Below are 22,666 nucleotides of genomic sequence, written 5' to 3'. Positions count from 1 at the left end.
CTATCTGTATTTCCAGATGATTTTTTTGCAAAGTGTAAATAAAAAACATTTATAAGACTTTCTCTAAATTGAATATAACATGATATTTCATCAATTTTAAGATGTGCATTTTTTCTATATTCTAGTATCTCTGAGATAGGACTGTGTCTTACAATTAATGGCATCTCACAGTTGCTATTGGTCATTTTTTCAGTTTAATCTCTCAAATCAGGATGCATTTTAAATTGACAGCACCTTCAGTCTAATGAAATATAATGTTTTACACTTAATTTGAGAGCTGTTCATGGTTATGCTTGCTTATTTAATAACGGTGTGTGTGTGTGTGTGTACACATGCACATACATGCATGTGTGTTTGAGTGTTACAGGTCAAGCTAAGGCCATCACATCCCTGGGGATGTCCCAAGTTAAAAAGCCACAGCCCAGAGACCACTATGACTTGGTGGCTTCTAAGTAAGCTGTAGTACAAGACCACGTGCTAAACTTGTTCTGTGAGAGCAAACATCACTGAAAGAAAGGAAGAAGGAGGAATGCCGGGCAGAAACTCCTCCTGAGTTATTTCTCTCTAAGGCTCCTCTTAAAGCTTCTTGCCTTCAGAGCTAAAAAAAAGAATCGCTTGCAACAACCTGCAAGTCTAAATATCATCTCCAGTCCCAAGTAGCAGGGACTGGTGGCTAATGATGTGATCTACCTCCCATCTGCCAGAATCATCAAGCTGGGCCTATGGTCTTCTGCTGGCAGGGGATGGCGATTTGCATCAAAGAGCCCCCAGTTCCATACTGACCCACTTACCTCCCTTCCACCTCCTCCAGAGATGTGCGGGTCCGGCTGGTAGAAGAACGCAAGGTGGTCGGTAGCGTGTTGGGTAGCACGGGGCTCCTTTCACTCACGCTGGTAGCCCTGGGAGCTGGGGGCAGCAGGCCAGGTACTGGAGAGAAAACAAGGACTGGAGTGGATCACTAGAGCCACAAATATCTACATATGGTCCAAGAGTAGCATCTGGAGAACTTGATAAAGCAATCTTTTAGCTGCCCTGATCCTAGGTACCCCCGTTAGATGTCCTTCTTAATACTGTACATAAAAAGGATTTGGTTTCCAATATATATTTTTTTATAAATTTATTTATTTTATTTATTTATTTGGCTGCGTTGAGTCTTTGTTGCTGCGCACAGGCTTTCTCTAGTTGTGGCGAGCGGGGGCTACTCTTCATTGCAGTGCGCAGGCTTCTTGTTGCAGTGGCTTCTCTTGTTGCAGAGCACGGGCTCTAGGCACGCGGGCTTCAGTAGTTGTGGCACATGGGCTCAGTAGTGCCTCACGGGCTCTAGAGCGCAGGCTCAGTAGTTGTGGAGCACAGGCTTAGGTGCTCTGCGGCATGTGGGATCTTCCTGGACCAGGGCTCGAACCCGTGTCCCCTGCGTTGGCAGGCGGATTCTCAACCACTGCGCCACCAGGGAAGTCCCAGTTTCCAATATTAATAGCTCCGGATGGGCTAGTTGGCCCACAAAGGGCAGGAAGAGAGAATAATGCACAGGTCACAGTAGGGATCAGGGAATCAGGAGACCTGATTTCCATCCTAGTAAATGCCAGAAGCCAGACAAACCTGGGTCTGTACCATTCCAAAGCTCAAACTCATTGCTCCCAGTCACTCTGCTGTAAGAACCCCTGAGGGGAAATCTCACTCAGAAGAACAAAGCTGAGGCTGCTGAACCCCTCCCTTCCAAGGCCTCTGCTGTTCCAGGAGGCCAATTAGTCCAACTCACCCAGGGAGCAGGGCCGGCCATCAGGCTCGTCAGGACAGGCACATACAAAGTCTGAGGCTCTGGCAAAGCAGAGGTGGGTGCAGCCACCGTTGTTCACACCACAGGCATTGGTCCCTGGGGGCAAAGCAGATGTGAATATCTGGCCTGGGGCAGAAAAATCTCCTAATTTGACACTTCTCAAAAAGGAGGAGATTTGGGGCTACCTTACTCCCAGGGACCATGGGGCAGGAGGGGTATAACAACAGGGGGCTGAAAGGTCTAAGAACTTAAGATGTGAACCAAAAGGCTCTCCTGTGGCTCTAACTGTCTTGGTTATTAACAGTCCTCGGGGTGACCAACCAACCCCACCAATGGTAAGGAAGCAGGCTCAGGACCCTGGAGTCTACCTGTCTGCCGCTGAGGGGAAACCACGATGATATCCATGAGTCCCTCCACATTCGCCAACACCGTCTCCTTGTTCCGGCCTGAGTACTTGTCAACACGCTGGATTGACTTGGTCTGCCAGTCTGTCCAGTAGATCCACCTGTCCTGCTACTCAATAGGGAAACCCCAAAAAGAGTAACTATTAATAGGCAGACCCTGGTACAGCTTCCGTGCCTCAGCCCGTGTGTTCCCTCTGTCCAAATGCCCTCTTCTTCCCTTATCCATGTCAACTCCTGTGCATCCCCAGGTACGACATTATCCAGGAAATCTCCCCCAATCCATAGAGAATTCACCATTTTCTCCATGCTGCTCTGAGCTTGTCCTCACTTCCACAAGTGAGTTTCGACACTCTATGGTCATTTGTTTACGTCTATCTGTCCTGCCACATTAAGTTCTTCAAGAACAAGAATGTGTTTCATTCATCTCTCAATTTCCAGCACTAACACTTAGTCCTCAGTCAGTTGACCCAGTGGCTCAGTGAATAAATAAATTCCTGTACCTAGCAAACAGGAGTAAATTGCGTGGGGCGGGAGGGGGCAGTCCTTCTAGGTCCCCGTTCTTCTGGGCCCATCACTCAGAGCCCTGGCCCAAGTCCTCTGGTTACCTCTGCAGGCAGCTGCCCTCTAATGCAGTGATCCTGAGATTCTCTACTAGGGGTGGGGAAGGGCAATGTAGGTGGTTCCCCTCCCATCCCTGGAGTATACGTCAGAAACCTCAGGGGAAACTTGTAGATTGAAAAACTAAATTCAATATAATTCTGTAGTTTTACATTTGGAGTACAGGGGGGAAAAGCCTATCATTAAGTAAAGCCAGACAAAATCTTATTGGCCGGTAGGATATAATGCAGAATATAGATAGAGTGGATGTTTGTCAAAAAGGGACAAAGGTTTTTTTAAATTGTTTATTTATTTATTTATTTTGTTTATTCCTTTTTTTGGGGGCTGCATTGGGTCTTCGTTGCTGCGCGTGGGCTTTCTCAAGTTGAGGTGAGCAGGGGCTACTCTTCATTGCGGTATGTGGGCTTCTCACTGCGGTGGATTCTCTTGTTGCGGAGCATGGGCTCTAGGCACGCGGGCTTCAGTAGTTGTGGCACGTGGGCTCAGTAGTTGTGGCTCGCGGGCTCTAGAGCGCAGCCTCAGTAGTTGTGGCGCACTGGCTTAGGTGCTCCGCGGCATGTGGGATCTTCCCGGACCAGGGCTCGAACCTGTGTCCCCTGCGTTGGCAGGCAGATCCTTAACCACTGCGCCACCAGGGAAGCCCGAGGGACAAAGATATTTTTTTTAACATCTTTATTGGAGTATAATTGCTTTACAGTGTTGTGTTAGTTTCTGCTTTATAACAAAGTGAATCAGCTGTATGCATATGTATATCCCCATACATATCCCCTCCCTCTTGCACCTCCCTCCCACACTCCATATCCCACCCCTCTAGGTGGTCGCAAAGCACGGAGCTGATCTCCCTGTGCTATGCAGCTGCCTCCCACTAGCTATCTATTTTACATTTGGTAGTGTATATATGTCAATGCTACTCTCTTACTTCATCACAGCTTACCCTTCCCCCTCCCCGTGTCCTCAAGTCCATTCTCTACGTCTGTGTCTTTATTCCTGTCCTGCCCCTAGGTTCATCAGAACCATTTTTTTTTTTTTAGATTCCATATATATGTGTTAGCATATGGTATTTGTTCTTCTCTTTCTGACTTACTTCACTCTGTATGACAGATTCTAGGTCCATCCACCTCACTACAAATAACTCAATTTCGTTTCCTGTTATGGTTGAGTAATATTCCATCGTATGTATTTACCACATCTTCTTTATCCATTCATCTGTCAATGGACACTAAGGTTGCTTCCATGTCCTGGCTATTGTAAATAGTGCCGCAGTGAACATTGTGGTACATGACTCTTTTTGAATTATGGTTTTCTCAGGGTATATGCCCAGTAGTGGGATTGCTGGGTCATATGGTAGTTCTATTTTTAGTTTTTTAAGGAACTTCCATACTGTTCTCCATGGTTGCTGTATCAATTTACATTCCCACCAACAGTGCAAGAGGGTTCCCTTTTCTCCACACCCTCTCCAGCATTTATTGTTTGTAGATTGTTTGATGATGGCCATTCTGACTGGTGTGAGGTGATACCTCATTGTAGTTTTGAATTGCATTTCTCTGATGATTAGTGATGTTGAGCATCTTTTCATGTGTTTGTTGGCAATCTGTATATCTTCTTTGGAGAAATGTCTATTTAGGTCTTCTACCCATTTTTGGATTGGGTTGTTTGTTTGATATTGAGCTGCATGAGCTGCTTGTATATTTTGGAGATTAATCCTTTGTCAGTTGCTTCGTTTGCAAATATTTTCTCCCATTCTGAGTGTTGTCTTTTCGTCTTGTTTATGGTTTCCTTTGCTGTGCAAAAGCTTTTAAGTTTCATTAGGTCCCATTTGTTTATTTTTGTTTCTACTCTAGGAGGTGGGTCAAAAAGGATCTTGCTGTGATTTAAGTCATAGTGTTCTGCCTATGTTTTCCTCTAAGAGTTTTATAGTGTCTGGCCTTACATTTAGGTCTTTAATCCATTTTGAGTTTATTTTTGTGTAGGGTGTTAGGAAGTGTTCTTTTTTTTAAAAGTAATTAATTTATTTATTAATTTATTGATTGATTTTTGGCTGCACTGGATCTTTGTTGCTGTGCATGGGCTTTCTCTAGTTGTGTTGAGTGGGGGCTACTCTTCGTTGTGGTGCACGGGCTTCTCATTGCGGTGGCTTCTCTTGTTGCAGAGCACGGGCTCTAGGTGTGCGGGCTTCAGTAGTTGTGGCACGTGGGCTCAGTAGTTGTGGCTCACAGGCTGTAGAGCACAGCCTCAGTAGTTGTGGCACACGGGCTTAGGTGCTCCACAGCATGTGGGATCTTCCCGGACCAGGGATTGAACCCATGTCCCCTGCATTGGCAGGCGAATTCTTAACCACTGCGCCACCAGGGAAGTCCAGGAAGTGTTCTAATTTCATCCTTTTACATGTAGCTGTCCAGTTTTCCCAGCACCACTTATTGAAGAGGCTGTCTTTTCTCCATTGTATACTCTTGCCTCCTTTATCAAAGATAAGGAGACCATATGTGCGTGGGTTTATCTCTGGGCTTTCTATCCTGTTCCATTGATCTATATTTCTGTTTTTGTGCCAGTACCATACTGTCTTGATTACTGTAGCTTTGTAGTATAGTCTGAAGTCAGGCAGTCTGATTCCTCCAGCTCCATTTTTCTTTCTCAAGATTGTTTTGGCTATTCAGGGTCTTTTGTGTTTCCATACAAATTGTGAAATTTTTTGTTCTACTTCTATGAAAAATGCCATTGGTAGTCTGATAGGGATTGCACTGAATCTTTAGATTGCTTTGGGTAGTATAGTCATTTTCACACTGTTGATTCTTCCAATCCAAGAACGTGGTATATCTACATCTGTTTGTATCATCTTTAAGTTGTTTCATCAGTGTCTTATAGTTTTCTGCATACAGGTCTTTTGTCTCCTTAGGTAGGTTTATTCCTTGGTATTTTATTCTTTTTGTTGCAGTGGTAAATGGGAGTGTTTCCTTAATTTCTCTTTCAGATTTTTCATCATTAGTGTACAGGAATGCAAGAGATTTCTGTGCATTAATTTTGTATCCTGCTACTCTACCAAGTTCATTGATTAGCTCTAGTAGTTTTCTGGTAGCATCTTTAGGATTCTTTAAGTATAGTATCATGTCATCTGCAAACAGTGACAGTTTTCTTCTTTTCCGATTTGGATTCCTTTTATTTCTTTTTCTTCTCTGATTGCTGTGGCTAAAACTTCCAAAACTATGTTGAATAATAGTGGTGAGAGTGGGCAACCTTGTCTTGTTCCTGATCTTAGAGGAAATGGTTTCAGCTTTTCATCATTGAGAATGATGTTGGTGTGGGTTTGTCATATATAGCCTTTATTGTGTTGAGGTAGGTTCCCTCTATGCCTACTTTCTGGAGAGTTTTTATCATAAATGGGTGTTGAATTTTGTCAAAAGTTTTTTCTGCATCCATTGAGATTATCATATGGTTTTTATCCTTCAGTTTGTTAATAGCTATATCACATTGATTGATTCGCATATATTGAAGAATCCTTGCATTCCTGGGATAAACCCCACTTGATCATGGTGTATGATCCTTTTCATGTGCTGTTGGATTCTGTTTGCTAGTATTTTGTTGAGGATTTTTGCATCTATGTTCATCAGAGATATTGGCCTGTAGTTTTCTTTTTTTGTGACATCTTTGTCTGGTTTTGGTATCAGGGTGATGGTGGCCTTGTAGAATGAGTTTGGGACTGTTCCTCCCGAGGATAAAGATTTTTAAATGATTGAGAATCCCTGTTTTGGCCCCAGGCTTGGTATACCTTTTTTCCTTTCTTGAATTATTATACAGGGTTAGAACTCTAAAAAAATGACAGCTAATACTAAATAAAATGATTAGAAATAACACACACTGAGTGCCAGATACTCTGCTAATGCTTTGTGTATATTTCAGGAGCATACTGTTATTAAACTCGTTTATTTTATAAGTAAGTGAAGCTTAGAGAAGTTCACTATCTTTTCAAAGTTGCATAGTTACTTCCTGACACAGGCAGAACTTGACCCCACAGAGCTGGCTCACGGGAGGTACTCACTCAATAAACACTTACCGACTGGCTACCTGCCTCAAAACTCTGGCTCTCAGCCACTCCACACCTCTGCCCACTAAAGTAAGCTGCCTGAGCTTCCATGCTGGGACCACAGCACTGGGATCAACTGGGGAACTTGTTAAAATGAATATTCCTTGACCAACCCTCAGGAGGCAGATTCTTTATATCCAGTGCCTGGGAATATGCATTTTAACAAGTTCCACAGTTGACTCCGTACAGCTGTTTGAGAGCCACTCCTTCGAATGTTAGAACATGGGACAGCAGGAGCAGCAGGGCACATAGTGGCAAGGCTTCAGTGTACAAGAATCACCCCTAAAATGAGCTTCTATAGCAAACCTGTTCAGTAGCACCTGGGGCTGAGGCTGCTGATGCAGAGCCCCGAGGAAACACCCCTGTCAAGGAGGTTTATTTACCTCTCTCCTGAGCCAGTACCTGAGTGAGAGCGAAGGGGTGCGACACGTGGCTGACCAAGACCTGCCGGAGCTTCCCACTGAGGTCGGCGCTCTCAATCCGGTCCAGGTGGGCATCCACCCAATAGATCCTGTAAAGGAAAGGAGAAAAGGCGGCTGCTGAAAACACTTGCCAGGGAGTCCAGCCCTGCCCTCAGGGAGCTAGCTGTCCCCTCCTGAGCTGAACTGCCAGGTGCTGTGAGCAGTCAAGTTGACTTGATGAGAGGTCACTGGGAATCCCCAAGCTGAAGAGCGGAACTCGGTTGGTGACTAATAAGTGGGGAGGCCAGGGCTGTTCTGGGGAGGGTAGAAATCTAGTGACCTCGGAGGAGCCAGCCCCCAGTCTCATCTTCAACGACTTGATCACCCTTTGACTCCTACCCAAGAATCTAAGCCCAAATTCTTATGAACGCCCTTCAAGAAGAGACTCAGTCTACAAAGAGCTCAGTGAAGTTAACGGAAGAGGGCATTCCTCTCCTCCAGTCCAACTCTCCAGGTGACTTTGATTCCCTTCCCTTCTTCTGAGAGCAGAAAGGAGAACTGACCGCTTTGGAGGCCCTTCCTCCCTCTTCTCCTGCCCTCCAGTATTTTTATTTTTAATCTAGATCAGGAGTTGCAAATTCCAATACCTGATGGGATCAGGAGAGCAACAAATGCAAAGAATCAGCCATTAACTGGATGGGGGGTAGTGGGATCTGTGGTCCAGCCAGAGGACATGCTCTGCTAAAGCATTCAAATGAAAAACATGTAAACCAGATAATCCCCACCTGAGGGTTGAGTGCTGGATTCAGCAACACCTGCTCCAAGAATTTGTTCCCTCATACTTCTCACTGCTTGCTTTTCCCTACCTACCAAGGAGCTTTCTACTTGTTTGTTTTCACTGCTTCAATCTCAACCATCCTCTCCTCTGCCCACCTGATTTCCAGGAGGCTGTCTGGGACAGGATTCCCACCTGCGGGTATCATAGTCCAGGGTAAGGCCATTGGGCCAACCCAGGTCTGTGTTGATGAGGACCTTCCGCTCAGAGCCATCCAAGTTCGCCCGTTCAATCTTGGCAATGTGGCCCCAGTCTGTCCAGAAGAGGTACCTGGGACACAATAGTGCCATCAGCAAGGCATGGGAAGATGGCACCCAGAGGTCGAGAGAATACAGGGACACCCAGATACCATTAATATATAGGCATCTTTCAAGAGCCTCTTCACCAGGCCCTTCTTCCCTGGGTCTCTTTTCTGCTGGCCAAAAACTTACCCCTTCCTGGGGAAAACGGCAATGGCCCGAGGTTCATCCAGGCTGTTGTTAATCAGCACTGTGCGGCAGGAACCGTCTAGCCTCGAAGCTTCGATGGTATTTCGGCCTGTGTCTGTCCAATACAGATTCCTGGCCACCCAGTCCACTGCCAGCCCATCGGTGGTCTTCAGCCCACGCCCGATCACCGTCTCCATGTTGCTGCCATTCAGATCTGCTCGCCTTGGGGAACAGCCCAGGCAGGGTTGGATGACTGACCAGATCGGCAATAGGCTGATACCCCTTTCATCCATGTTCCCATAATTGGATTCCCACTACACTGTAAGCTCCATAGGGGCAGGGACCAAGTATTGATAAGTACATTCCTCAGCATCTAGCACACTAGGTACTCAAAATAGCTGCCGAATTGAATAAATTATTGGGAGGACAGAGTGTTTCCTGCTGTAAGTAGGGGGCATCTGGGCCCATGTCTTGCCAAAAGACAGGTTAATAAACCCCATACACCTTAAGGAGGAGACAAGGATTGCTAGATAGTGATTATGAGAAAGGGCAGATTTTTCCAAAATCTACCGTGCATTTTTATAGCAGTCCTACACCGGGGAATTCAACCTCAGGATGGGGGGCATGGCACAAATACATGGGGGGACTTTTCTAAACTACATATGCCCACCAGCTCCCAGATCCTAATACACCCCTCAGGGAGAACAAAAGGGAATGCTCCTGTTCTTCCACGTGAGAATCTCTGCCATGGTAAAACCCTCTAACTGGTGACAGGGTACCACATTCCTCAGCTGTGTCGGGGTAAAAAATTGGAATAATAAAAATTTAAATAAAACAAAAGTTATTAAAAAACAAAACCCAACACAACCTTGTAAATGACCATAAGCCTTGGCATTTGGCCAGCGTTCCTGCATTATAATACAGATATGTGGTTTGGCTACATGGCCAACTGATCAATGAGTCTTAGAGGATCACTGGAGCTCCTGCAGGGCCCAATGGTAGGGGTAGAAGGCTCCCAGTCCCCAGCCTGACTTTATCTGTTTGTTTTACATACTGGGCTTCTATCAATCTTTTTTTTTTTTTTAATATTTATTTATTTATTTGGCTGTGCCGGGTCTTAGTTGTGGCATGTGAACTCTTAGTTGCGGCACGTGTGTGGGATCTAGTTCTCCGACCAGAGATCGAACCTGCATTCCCTGAACTGGGAGCATGGAGTCTTAACCACTGGACCACCGGGGAAGTCCCTATTAATCTTTAAATAGGGAAATTCCCTGGCGGTCCAGTGGGTAGAACTCCGCACTTCCACCACAGGGGACACAATCCCTGGTTGGGAAATCCCACAAGCCGCGTGGCGTGACCAGAAAAAAAAAAAAATCTTGAAACACTTCATAATCTTTAAATAAACAAAAAAAACCAAAAGTTTGAAACTCTGCTGTACGTGATAACACTATAAAGCATACAATTCAGGGTCAGAACTCACTATCCAAGTTGTAGAATCACTTAGTCCATTTAGAGGTCAACACAGACCACAACCTCACCCATCAGAGGTCAGAAGCAGGTCTGTGTCCTCTGGAGGTTTCGGGGACACTCATACCTGATAACATCCAGGAACACATCTGTGTAATAGACCTTTCCATCCACACTGTCATAATCCAGGGAGATGACATTGTTGAGCTCGGGAACGGGCACGTGCACATCTGTGTGGTCGCTGGTGTCCAGTGAGATACGCCGGATGGACCCGCGGCTGGAGAAGAGCAGGTAGGTCTCAGGAGAGGGGTCACAGGTCTTCCCATCGCCCTTCAGCTGGATGCCAGTGGGGCAGGCACAGGAAAAGCCAGAGGGCCGAGGCAGGCAGAGGTGAGAGCAGCCACCATTTCTCGAGCTGCACTTGTTAAAACCTGAGAAAGAGAAGCACGAGTTTTGACACCCAGCCTGGAATATGGTCTGAACCTTATAAAGGCCCTAGTTTTTTGTGCCTGATTGTCTGCTATTCTACATAACAGGATTTGGTGCCTGGCAGGGAAGAGGCAGAAGGACCAGGGGTGTCTCCAGGAGTCCTTTGAAGATGACAGCACCCTGCTGTTGCAGTACCAGCCATACCCAGAGGGAACACAGCCTGATCCTGCAGGGGGGCTTAGGCAGGTCCCTGTCTCTCTGGTTGTAAAGGCATCTCTGTGCTCTGGATATATCTCTGATGTTGAGATACCCCCAGAAAGTCAGAGGCTCTGGCTTACAGCCCTAGGGGTCTTCTCACCCAGTGGCTGTGCCCTGTCCACAGCCTGGATGTCCATGAGGCCTGGCAGGTTGGACCTCACCAGGATGACATTGCTGCCAGTACCCTTGTCGGCACGGTGGATGCTACGGGTCTGCCAGTCAGTCCAGTAGATATAGGAGTCGAGCAGGGTGAGGCCATATGGGTGCTGCACAGGTGACACCAGTGTGTGCCGACTGGCACCATTCAGATCGGCAGCCTCAATTCGCTATAGAGGAAGGAGAGGGTGAGGGGTGGCTATCAGAAGACTGGGAGCCCTCGGCGGAGATCCCAGATAGGCCCCTCCCATATCCCCAGGCTTCTGCAAAGCAGCAGGAGTAGAACCCTCACCTCCGTGTGGGCATCAGCCCAGAGCAGTTGGGAGCTGGCCTTGTCCACAGTCAGTCCATTGGGCCACCCTAGGTTGTTGCTGATGAGCACGGTACGGTCTGAGCCATCCATTCCAGACCGCTCTAACTTGGCATTCTCCCCCCAGTCTGTCCAGTACATGAACCTGGGCAAGAAACAATACTAGCTGGTTATTTCCACAGTTCCTGTATACTGTGAGTACTTAACAATATGCCAAACACTGTGAAAAGTATTTACATGCACAAAAGGGAGTTGTTGCTTAATGAATACAGAATTTCAGATTTGCAAGATGAAAAAGTTCTGGAGATCTGTTTCACAGTAATGTGAATATACTTAACACTACTGAACTGTACACTTAAAAATGGTTAAGATGGTAAATTTAATGTTATGTTTTTTACAATTTAAAAAAAGTACTTTCCATGCATTATCCCACTTAATCCTCACAAGGTCCACAGGCATGCATTTTCATTATCGGCTCCGTTTTAAAGGCAAGGAAGCTGAGGACCAGGGAGGTTAAATATTGGACCCAAAGTGACAGACGCAGCTAATAAATGGTGAAGAAATTTGAATCCTGGATTTCTGATTCCGAGGTTCATGCTTTTAACCTCTACACTATACTGCCACCCTGAAAGAAGTCACAAGGAAGTGGAAGTGCCCCAGAGAGGTCAGTCTCAGTGCTCCTTTGAAGCATGCTTGCTCTCCACTGCCCCCCTTCACCCCATCCTTCGCCCCAGCTGAGCCAGCCCATCCCGCAGCCCGGAGCCACAGAGCTGCTCTCACCCCATCTCGTGGTACAGTACAATGGCACGGGGGCTGTCAAGGTTCTGCCACACCAACACCTTCCGCATGGACCCGTCCAGGTTGCCCACTTCAATCCGGTTGGTCCCCGTGTCTGTCCAGTACACTTTCCGGCCAATGGCATCCACTGCGAGCCCATCCGTGGTCTGCAGCCCTGCAGGAAGTCAAGACAGCACACTGGCTCCTGCCTTAAAACAGATGGGATATCTCCCCAGCTCTGTAGCCAGACAGGTGGTCCCCGGGCTGGGAGCAAGGCCCACCTGTGGTGATAATGTCCTCATGCTGTGAGCCATCCAGATTGGCACGGCTGATCCTGTGCAGCGTGCTGTCTGACCAGTACACTTTTCCTGGAAAGGGAAGCCTTGGCTCAGCCTGGACTTTCACCCTGCCCCTCAAAGGAACACACACAGCTCACATGCCCCGAGACACCAGGGCATGTCAGAGAGCTCTATACCCCTGAGCAGAGGATATCAAGGGAAATATAGAAATATCATAGCAGGATAGCTCTTGGCACAGATGAAGAGGAAGGCCCCCAAACCCCATGCCCTCATAACCAGAGAGAAAGTGCTATAGAGATGGGGCAGGGGTCGTGCCAGAGGGAACGGGGAGCCCCCAGGCTCTTAGCAGGAGGCAAAGGTGGTGGGAAAGCAAGGGCAGCAGTTGCTATAAGGCAGGGACAGTGGGCCAGGAGAGAAGGGAGGGCCACACAGACCTTCCTGGGGATCCACTCCAATGGCAATGGTGTTCTTCATGGTAATGTTGACTGGTACCACCACATCGGCAAAATAAGGGATGTCCAAGGAGACCATGCGTATGTCTATCCTCCTGGCGAAGATGAGGAAACTGTTCATGCCTGCCCAGGTGGGGAGAGAAGGAAAGAGGACAGTCACCCTAGCACAGCCATTAAGAAGATTTGGAGTAAGGCAAACTGAAGTTCATGCCCTGTCTCCATTAGTTTCTAGTTTTGTGATCCTGGGCACATTGTTTAAATTGTCTAAGCCTCACTTTCATCATCTGTAAAATGGGGACAATAACAGGGTGGCTGTAGGAATAAAAGAGATCACGTACAGAAAACCCTTAGCATTGGGTCTGATACATAGTCATAACTCTTTATTAATATCATGAAAATGAATCTCTTTGAAAGACCTTTTACCATGAAGTTTAAGAAACTTCATGTTAGGTGAAGGAGGGCTTTACCCACAACCCGAGAAGCACAATTCAGAGCTCCTTTCTTGCTCTAATTCCCCAGGAAGTTAGCGTTCAAATGCAGCCTACCATGCAGCAGCCCCTAGGGAGAAACCTCAACTTCCAACATCTGGGCAGCCAGGTCCTGCTTCTGAGACCTTTCAATTAAGGTTATACGAAGGTTGTGCTGGTTGTGTGTACTCACAAAAGTGCCATTTCCAAAGGAGGTACCATCAAATTGTAGATATCATATGTTCTAGTATTTACTATACCAATTTTGGGCAGAAGGAACAAAACTGACTTGTTCTAACCGAATCAGTATATTATGACAACTTCCCAACAGATCAAAGTAAAGTGTCTGAGAAAGGAGCATCTTTTTCTAATATGCATGAAGACACCATGAGACCTAGTTGGATCCTGCTTCTAATCCTGTCTACCTGCTCCTCTGGACCTCTTCTTTTTTCTAAAAGCTTTGTCTCGCTCCTAAGCCTCTAGAAGCTTAGGTTTCTCAGACCACACCAGAGTCCACTTGCAGGGAAGAAAGAGAGCCACTGCTCCTCCCAGAGAAGCTCTATTTAGGTCTGTGATGCTTAGACCTACCTGGTGAACAGGTCTTGCCATCAGGCATCAGGTTGATGCCTGTGGGGCAGGTACAGCTGAAGGCACTTGGATTTGGGGACCGAAGACACAGGTGGCTGCAGCCGCCATTCTCCGTAGCACATGGTGTGGACACTGGGTGGAGAGGAGTGGGTCAGTGGGAAGGACTGTTGCAGAGGGAAGCAGAGGAGAAGCAAGTATGGGCCAAGGGCTGCTTACCTGGGGGTCGCCGGCGGTGGAAGACGTGGATGTCCATGAGGTTTTCCAAGTTCTCCTGCAGGGTCTCCCGGTCCAGTCCCGTCAGCCGGTCGGCACTCTGAATACTCTTTGTCTGCCAGTCAGTCCAATAGATGCGCTCTCCATAGAGGGTCAGCCCAAATGGGTGGGGCAGCTGGCTTCCAATCAGTACCTGCCAGGGACCCAGCACTTGTGTCATGCCCCAGCAAGTCCTGACAGTACAGAGCAGTGGTCAAGGGCTCAGGTGAGGAGGCAGGATGCAGCTCCGCCAGTACCACCTACTGTGTGACCTTGAGCTAGAGCTGGTTATAAAATCTGAGCTTTGGTCAGCCAATCTGTGATATGATCATGACAGTGCCTGGCTCCAAGGGTTGCGTGATGATTGTAAAAGATCATGTATTATTTACATAATCTCAAAGTGTCTCTGCACAAATTACTTATTAATTACAAAAGGAGAAATAGCAACTTTACAGTGGACACCACCTTAACCGCACAACCAAAGTTGGTATCACAATGATGGGACAAGCTGACATCTGTGGCTACTGATAAGACACATTGAAAACTCAGGACACGACTTTACTCACTGTAGTATTTCTGCCCCAAATGCATAATCTGAACTTAATCACAAGGAAACATCAGACAAACTGAGGGACATTCTACAAAATAACTGGCATTTACTCTTTAAAGATACGAAGATCAGGAAAGACAAAGACAGGCTGAGGAAATGTTCCAGATTAAAGAGACATGATTACTAAAAACAACTGTGATCTGGGATTGGATCCTGGACTTAAAAAGAAAAATGAAAAAAAAAAAGCTATAAGGACATTATCGGGGCAATTGGTGGTGAAATTGAATATAGACTGTGGATTAGATAGTAATATTGTATCAATGATAAATTCCCTGATATTGATCATTATACTGTGATTATGCAAGACAATGTTCTTGTTCTTAGGAAATATGCACTGGACTATTTTGGGTTCAACGGCAGGATGGCTCCAATTTAATCTAAGATGGTTCAGAAGAATTGTGTGGTGTGTGTGTGTGTGTGTGTGTGTGTGTGTGTGTGTGTGTGTGGACAGACAGAGAATGAGAATGATATAACAATGTAGCAAAGCACTGAGTAGAGTTCCCTGTGCTATACAGTAGGGTCACTTTGCTGTACAGCTGAAACTAACACAACATTGTAAAGCAACTATACTCCAATAAAAATTAATAAAAAATTATCTTCAAAGTTGCTATCAAGAAAAAACAATGTGGCAAAATATTAGTTATTGGTTCTTTTGACTATTCTTACAACTTGTCTGTAGGTTTGAAATTATATCAAAATAAACAATAAAAACAGAGAGAGAGAGAGAGGTCATGGGCCCAGTATGCAACTGGTGATTAATTAGCATTAGTGGTGATGGTTATTAGGAAAGCACTTATACCCCCAGCCCACAAGCCACATGATCCCTAGTTTCCTTTCATCCTCAAGGAGCAGGGACTCCGGGCTCTGGAGCACAGCTGCAGTTTCAGAGAAATAGCAAATGCACCATGCTGGATCACCCCTAGGCTTCCCTGGGTCCTGTTAGCTGCCAGCCAGGAAGCGCCACCCTGGAGGCTGTCAGGGCTGTGGGAGGATGCCTTAGCGCCACCCTTACCTTCCTTTTGCTGCCATCCAGTCCGGCAAATTCAATCGTCTTCATGCCGGCATCAGCCCAGTATAGCCGCTGGGACCCATAGTCAATGGCTAATCCATTAGGCCACGTCAGATTAGAAGAGATGATGACCTGACGACCTGAGGCATCCATGCCAGCTCGTTCAATCTTGGGGCTTGCACCCCAGTCCGTCCAATACATGTACCTGGGCACAGGCAAGGGAGGTCTTACAAGCCTTCCAGTTAATACCAGTAGGGATTCAGGGTTCCTAGGGTTTGAGGGTTTCTGCTTGCTACAGCTACCCCAGCCTCTTGCCTCAGTTCCCAGCCCCCTCCTGGGTTCTGGTCTTGTATCTCACATCCCTATCAAAAAGTACCCGAGGATCTTAAATGTTTCCTTGACTGGATGGGTTAAATAATTACGATATATCAACTTAACAGAATTCTATATAACCATCAAGAAGAAAAAAATAGATCTATATAACCAAATGGAAAGATAGCTAAGATATATAGCCAAGTGAAAACCCAAGTTACAGAAGAGTATGCCACTGTTGTCAAACCAAAACCATCACCTCCACCGCTACGTGTATGCGTACACATAGAAGAAAATCTGGAAAAAATACCCTAAACTGTTAACCACGGTTATTTTTGGAGAGTGAGATTATAGGGAATCTTCACTTTCTACAAACTTTTTTTTTTTTTAAAAAACAATGGATTACTTTGGTAAGCAGACCAAAAAACCAACCAAACAAACAAAAAAACAGAAAAAGAAAAAAATTTTTAAATGTAAAAGGTTTCCTTGTCCGTGAGGGAGACAGAGTTGTCACGATGCTCTGTGGTTTCTACAGCTGCTCTTGCTTCCTTGGTGCGCCTGTAAGATTTATCCACTCTCTCTAACCTCCAGACTCCCCTCTAGTACTCAGATCTGGGGGTGGGGAGAACTTGTTCCAAAGGGGCTGGTGCTCACCCGCCCATGGGTTCCACCACGATGTCCCGGGGACGATCAAGGTTTTCCCAGATGAGTACTGTTCTCATGCTGCCATCCGTGTTGGCCACTTCAATCCGGTCTGTCCCTACCAAGAAGTAAGAGGCAAAGACACTAACTAGTCTTGGTCATTCATCCTCTTACCTCCCACGCCCAGCACAGAGCATGGCATGCCATAGATGCTCAAGAAATACTTTGTGATAAATGCGCAACGGATATTTAGTGAATTGAATTTCAAGAAGAAATTCAAGGAAGTGATCAGTTCCATTTCGTAGAAGAGTTAAGGCTTCCTCAACCCAAGCAACCCATTCTGTCCTATAATTTAAGGCAATGCTTCTCAAATTTTAGTGTACACAAAAACCAGAAGAGCTTGTCAAAGTACAGATTCCTGAACCTAACCCCCAAAGATTCCAATTCAGCAGGTCTGACGTGGGGCCCAAGAATCTGCATTTCTAACAAGTTCCCAGGTAATGCTGACGCTGATATTGCTAGGAACCACACTTTGATAGCTCTGGTTTAAGGCATTCCCCTTACCTCCCACACTTAACTGCCTAATAGAAAATGCCTCTTTTACCAAGACAGCGATGGAAGGAAAACCACGGGGCGTAGGTTCCTTATCTGAAATGACGCAAAGCATTCTCAAGCATCAGCTGCACAGCAGAAGTAGCCGCCACTTGAATGGCAAATGCCAGACCCTCAGATGTGAGCTGCTCACTTCAGCTCTGCAGCAGCCCAACCACTCCTGACCTACCAAGGACTTCAGGTCAAGACAGAAATGGTCTAGGAGGGGCACTGGGCCCTTTATACCCGAGGCCAGGGTTTTAAGTAAGAGGATCCCAGAGAGCCAGGCCATAGTTGCCCTCTACATACCTGCATCTGTCCAGTACAGCTTGTTGGTGACCCAATCAATGGCCAGGCCTGCCGGGCTCTCCAAACTGGTATCCACTACCACCTAGGCAGGAAGCAAAGCTGTGTCACCAACTGGACTTACACCCCAGCTCTGGGGCCCAAACTCCACCAATTCACAGGCTGGCAAAGGTAGGGGAAGGAAGCCCTTACCCAGGAGAGGGTGAATTCCATCCCTCAATCTCTGCCCTCCCCGAGGGCCTGGGCCCATGCTGGGCCCTACCTCCTGTCCTGTTCCATCCCACTTGGCCCTGCTGATGGTGTCAGTGCTGACATCTGTCCAGTACACGTGGTCATCCCGGGAGTCCCAGTCAAGGGCCACAGCACTGCGCACGTCAGCCAGTGGGATGACATCGTCGGACAGGTCCTCTGTGTCGAAGCTGATCCGACGGATGTCCATCCTTCGGGCAAAAAGCAGGAACTTGTCAAGACCTGATCAAAGGCCGAAAGGGGTCTTCTTTTAATGCTCTAAATCCAATAACAATGACAGACACAGATGCTCACCTGTGTGACATCTGGTTCAATCACACTTCCTGGGGTCTGGTGCCCTTTGTCCCCTACTCTTCACACCTCAGGCCCCCTTTGAGCATCGGGCAGCCCGTGCTGGCACAATCAGACTTTAAGATCCAATGGAAGTAGACTTGACCAGGGCCCAGAGGTGCATCCTGTTTAAGTGTCTGTCAGCTTCATCTCAGACTGCCTCTCCTGTTACTTTGCTCAGTCTCCTCTGATGTACTGGCTAGGTCACTGTCAAGCCCACCCTGCCTCTCTGCCTCCGTGTCCGCTTCAGGACTTCTGCTCCACTCTGTCATCTAGATCCCTTCTTCTCGCTCTCCACGACTTCAGCCAATAATGACTATTTGCAGAGCACTTACTCCTTGCCAGGCACCGAGCTTGGTGCTTTTCTTGTCTTGTTTCCTTTACCCTCATAACAACCCTTTGTGGTTTATGCCATTTTTATTCTCATTCTCTAGATAAGCAATCCTGAGGCTAACAGGGGCCAAGTAACTGGTCCAGGATCCCACAGCTACAAAGCACCGAAGCAGGGACTTGAACTCAGGTCTGACTCCAGAGATGGAGCTCTGGCCACACCTCTATAGAGATTCTTCCCAGCTGGCTCTTCTCCATCCCCTGCCCCTATTCTGGTCTGTCTGAATATTTCCCAGTATACTATTCTGCTTGGGAAGGCACTTCCTGCCTAACTTTATCAGCTGTCTTCTTTTAAGCTCTGGGAAACCTTTAAGGGGAAGTTCCTTGCATCTCATTAAGACAACCATGGAAAAAGCTGGGCACAAAAGAAGGCAAGGAAATGAGGTTCTCAATCAAAGTGTGTTGAATGACCACTGCCCCTGCTCCTCTGAATAGTTTTCCTAATTTCACTCTCTGGAAAAGACCTAGATCCCAAGAGAAATTTGATTTTAACCAGAGATGAGAGGATCAGTGGGCATACAGCAGTAAATGAGAAGAGCTGTGATGTGTGAGGAATTACCCCAGCCCCTTGCTGGTTGTGCTATACATCTGGATCACTCCTCTCTGGACTATTCTTAGGAAAAAGCACCTGCACCACTGAGCTAGACAAGGTCACCCTCTCAAGGCAATACACCTTCAGGAGCTCAAAGGAAGCCAGAGTAGCAGTTCAGGGAGCCCCCTGGGGATCCCACTGTCTTTCACTCACTAGGCTCTTATTTATCCAGGGCTTATGTATACAGAGCACCATCAGAAGTCCTAATCTTACTCTATGGTTTAGGGGCTGAGAGAAAGTCTGTAACAGGGTGAGGCTAAAGGTAAAGAGCTAGGAAACCATTCCCTTGCTTTGTAGAAGGGCCTGGAACCCTCTTGCTGCCTACAGACAAAGCATCCTGGGTGAAATGATACACAAGCCTGGCTGCAGGAGTTCATACTTGACTGGGTGGTGTTGCTGAGCCTTCAGGGACTACTGCTGGGCCCTCAGCCCTCAGCTTTGACATTGGAGCCCTTAGCCTCTTACATTCTTCCTCTCCAGGGGCTACCTGAGGAGCCCGGCTCCTCCCCACAACTGGCAATCCCTGAACTCCTATCCCTTGTTCCTTCCACCCACCCTCACAAGGCATGTCCATTGAGGCAGGTGCCCTAGACCCACTTACTCTGGGCACAGGCGTGGCTGCTGATCTTGCGGAAGCCAGTGGGGCAGGCACAGGTGTAGTTCTGTCCACTGGGCAGACACAGGTGGGTGCAGCCTCCGTTGTTGTCCCCACAGCGGTTTTTCCCTGCTCAAAAAGCCCAGAGCAAGAAGGTCAGGTAAGACCAAAGGTTGGGAGAAACGGTCCCAAGGCTAGTGAGTAGTGGTTTAGCAAGGGTGTGAGTTCCCTCAAGGGAGGAGCTATGCCTTATTATTTTTTATATCTGCCCCACCTGTGAGCAGAGTGAATACCTGACACACAGGAAATGTCTGCATGAATTAGATGGGGACAGTGAAATTGAAAGTCTTTCATGGGCTTCCCTGGTGGCGCAGTGGTTAAGAATCCGCCTGCCAGTGCAGGGGATACGGGTTCGAGCCCTGGTCTGGGAAGATCCCACATGCCGCGGAGCAGCTAAGCCCGTGCGCCACAACTACTGAGCCCGTGTGCCACAACTACTGAGCCCACGTGCCACAACTACTGAAGCCCGCGTTCCTAGAGCCAGTGCTCCGCAACAAGAGAAGCCGCCGCAACGAGAAGCCCACGCACCGCAATGAAGAGTGGCCCCCGCTCGCCGCAACTAGAGAAAGCCCGCGCGGCAACGAAGACCCAACGCAGCCAAAAATAAATAAATAAAATAAATAAATTTATTTAAAAAAAAAAAAGAATGTCTTTCATGAGTCTCAACATTGTACTACCCTAAATGTCCAGCAGAGGGAGGGATTCGCCCACATCAGTGCTAATCTCAAATTTCCCCGCGGGAAACAACGGCAACTGCGACAGGTGCAAGGTTCTCAGAAGCACTGGAGGCCCACCAGGTGGGCGGTTTTTTACCTGCAGGCTGGCGCTGGGGGTGCAAGGTGTGGATGTCCATGGGGAAGTGCAGTTTGTTGCGAATGATCTCCTGGTTCTTGCCGGTAAATTTGTTAGCACTATTGATGCTCTTGGTGTGCCAGTCTGTCCAGTACAGGCTATCTTCAAACACGGTGATGGCAAAGGGATGCGGGAGGCCTGGGGGAAAGTCCAGGAGGACCTCAGTCTAGACATAGCCTGCCTGGTCCCTGGGCCCAGGCCCAGCAACTGTACAAATTTCACCCTCTGCCAAGGCTCCTGAGGGCTGGGACGGGGGAAGTAGGATGAGAGATAAAGGAGAGTGAAGGGAGGGCCTCACCCTGGCTAATGACAGCCTTGCGGTGACTCCCGTCCAGATCGGCCCGCTCGATGACATGGTGCTTAGCATCAACCCAGTACATACGACGCCCGGCATAATCAATGGTGAGGCCGTTGGGCCAGAAGAGATGGGTATCGGCGATGATGCGGCGTCCAGAGCCATCCATGCTGGAGGCCTCGATGCGGGGGGTGTTGCCCCAGTCTGTCCAGTAAATGGTACTGGGAATAGAAAAAAGGACATGGAGAGGAAGGCAGTAGAGGGTGGGTAAGTACCCAGGATAGTAATGAGGCAGGGGGCTTTCGTTGATTTAACCCAGGTGATTCCAACTGGTAGGAGATACATTCTGTTTGGTCTGCAGAGCATTTTTTCAATATTTGAATTTAAATGTCTCTAGACAGGGCATGTATTCATTTAACAAAAAAATTTTTGGAGTACCTGCTACGAGCAGGGCATATCTATCTCAGGTATTGGGAGTGCAGCAGTGAACAAAACAGATAAAGAGCCTGACCTTGTGGAACTGACAATATACTAGTGTGATACGACTTAGGACAAGCACTTTCTTCTTTGTCACAATGTCTACCACCGCCTTTTGTAATTTCACACACGTGCACGCGTGCGCACACAGACACACGCTGTGTTTCTAAAACAGCTGACCTACAACTGTAGGATCTTAGAGGACACCCCCCTTGACTGACTGCACTTCAATTTTTTTTTTTAATATTTATTCATTTGGCTGTGTGGGGTCTTCGTTGCGGCACACGGGAGGCTTCGTTGTGGTGCTCGTTTGGGCGCATAGGGCTTCTCCCTAGTTGTGGTGTGCAGGTTTTCTCTTCTCTAGTGGTGGCGCACAGGCTCCAGGGCACATGGGCTCCAGAGCGCGTGGGCTCTGTAGTTTGTGGCACGTGGGCTCTCTAGTTGAGGCGCACAAGCTCAGTAGCTGTGGCGCGCAGGCTTGGCTGCCCCGCAGCACGTGGGATCTCAGTTCCCCGACCAGGGATCGAACGTGCGTCCCCTGCATTGGAAGGCGGATTCTTTGCCACTGGACTACCAGGGAAGTCCCTGCATTTAATTTTCAAAAGCCAGAGGCTAAGAACTTCCACTTCAGGAGACCTTTCTTCTAATAATAAAATTATTAATTTTTATTTTATTTTATTTTTAAAGTAATGCCAGCTTCTTGCCATTCAACTTTGCCAGGTTTTTGTTTTAATTTATTTTATTATGATTTATTTATTTATTTATTTTTTTGGTTGCGCCGGGTCTTAGTTGCGGCTCGCCAGCTCCTTTAGTTGCAGCACATGCGCTTTTTTTTTAGTTGCAGCCGGTGGGCTCCTTAGTTGTGGCAGGCAAACTCTTAGTTGCGGCATGCATGTGGGATCTAGTTCCCTGACCAGGGATGGAACCCGTGTCCCCTGCATTGAGAGGCGGATTCTTAACCACTGCGACACCAGGGAAGTCCCTATTAATTTTTATTAATTAGCTCAACCCTATGAACTAATAACAAAAATACTAAACATCTACCACTTATGTAATGCGTGTTATGCCATTTAAAATGCATCATCTCATTTAAGCTCTAATCTTCACACAGCTGTGAGGTAGGTATATTTTTTGATCACCAGTTTAGAAATGAGTAAAATGGAGGCATAGAGAGATTCATTAGCCCAAGGCCATACAGCCAATTACTGAAGAGCTGTAAATCCAGGTGTGTCTGAGTGCACAGCCAAGGCTATTAACGTCACACTGTGAGGATGCCCGCCCCCCACCCCACCCCCTACCAATAAAGTCTGGCCCAGGTGGCGGGGGAACTGTCCCTGGAGGTTGCATGAGGAACCTGGAA

The 22,666-nt window shown here is 47.3% G+C and overlaps 1 protein-coding gene across 8 annotated transcripts in view; it reads right to left on the bottom strand.

Moving 5' to 3' along the window:
• LRP4 (LDL receptor related protein 4) overlaps positions 1-22,666 on the bottom strand; it is a 52,073-nt gene that overhangs the window by 9,602 nt on the left and 19,805 nt on the right. For 3 of the 8 annotated variants that reach the window (XM_082340098.1, XM_082340099.1, XM_082340100.1), the window contains 21 exons: positions 20,833-21,050; positions 20,496-20,672; positions 19,629-19,751; positions 17,729-17,937; positions 17,470-17,551; positions 16,582-16,687; positions 15,619-15,820; positions 13,961-14,150; positions 13,745-13,876; positions 12,672-12,812; positions 12,220-12,306; positions 11,942-12,113; positions 11,144-11,306; positions 10,796-11,021; positions 10,136-10,439; positions 8,545-8,763; positions 8,249-8,383; positions 7,280-7,388; positions 2,146-2,290; positions 1,760-1,873; positions 792-927 (listed from right to left, as the gene is read on the bottom strand). In XM_082340098.1, coding sequence (XP_082196224.1) covers positions 792-927; positions 1,760-1,873; positions 2,146-2,290; positions 7,280-7,388; positions 8,249-8,383; positions 8,545-8,763; positions 10,136-10,439; positions 10,796-11,021; positions 11,144-11,306; positions 11,942-12,113; positions 12,220-12,306; positions 12,672-12,812; positions 13,745-13,876; positions 13,961-14,150; positions 15,619-15,820; positions 16,582-16,687; positions 17,470-17,551; positions 17,729-17,937; positions 19,629-19,751; positions 20,496-20,672; positions 20,833-21,050 — 3,390 coding nt within the window. Of the gene's footprint in view, positions 1-791; positions 928-1,102; positions 1,489-1,755; positions 1,874-2,145; positions 2,291-3,079; positions 3,423-7,279; positions 7,389-8,248; positions 8,384-8,544; positions 8,764-10,135; positions 10,440-10,795; positions 11,022-11,143; positions 11,307-11,941; positions 12,114-12,219; positions 12,307-12,671; positions 12,813-13,744; positions 13,877-13,960; positions 14,151-15,618; positions 15,821-16,581; positions 16,688-17,469; positions 17,552-17,728; positions 17,938-19,628; positions 19,752-20,495; positions 20,673-20,832; positions 21,051-22,666 lie in introns of those variants that run through there. The other 5 variants (XM_082340102.1, XM_082340101.1, XM_082340103.1 and 2 more) reach the window with 5 other exon arrangements.

This window comes from Balaenoptera borealis (genome assembly GCF_965194805.1).
Source record: "Balaenoptera borealis genome assembly, chromosome: 11".
NCBI lineage: Eukaryota > Metazoa > Chordata > Mammalia > Artiodactyla > Balaenopteridae > Balaenoptera > Balaenoptera borealis.
The sequence above is the reverse complement of the archived record's forward strand: the minus strand, read 5'-3'. Positions and strand labels throughout refer to the sequence as shown.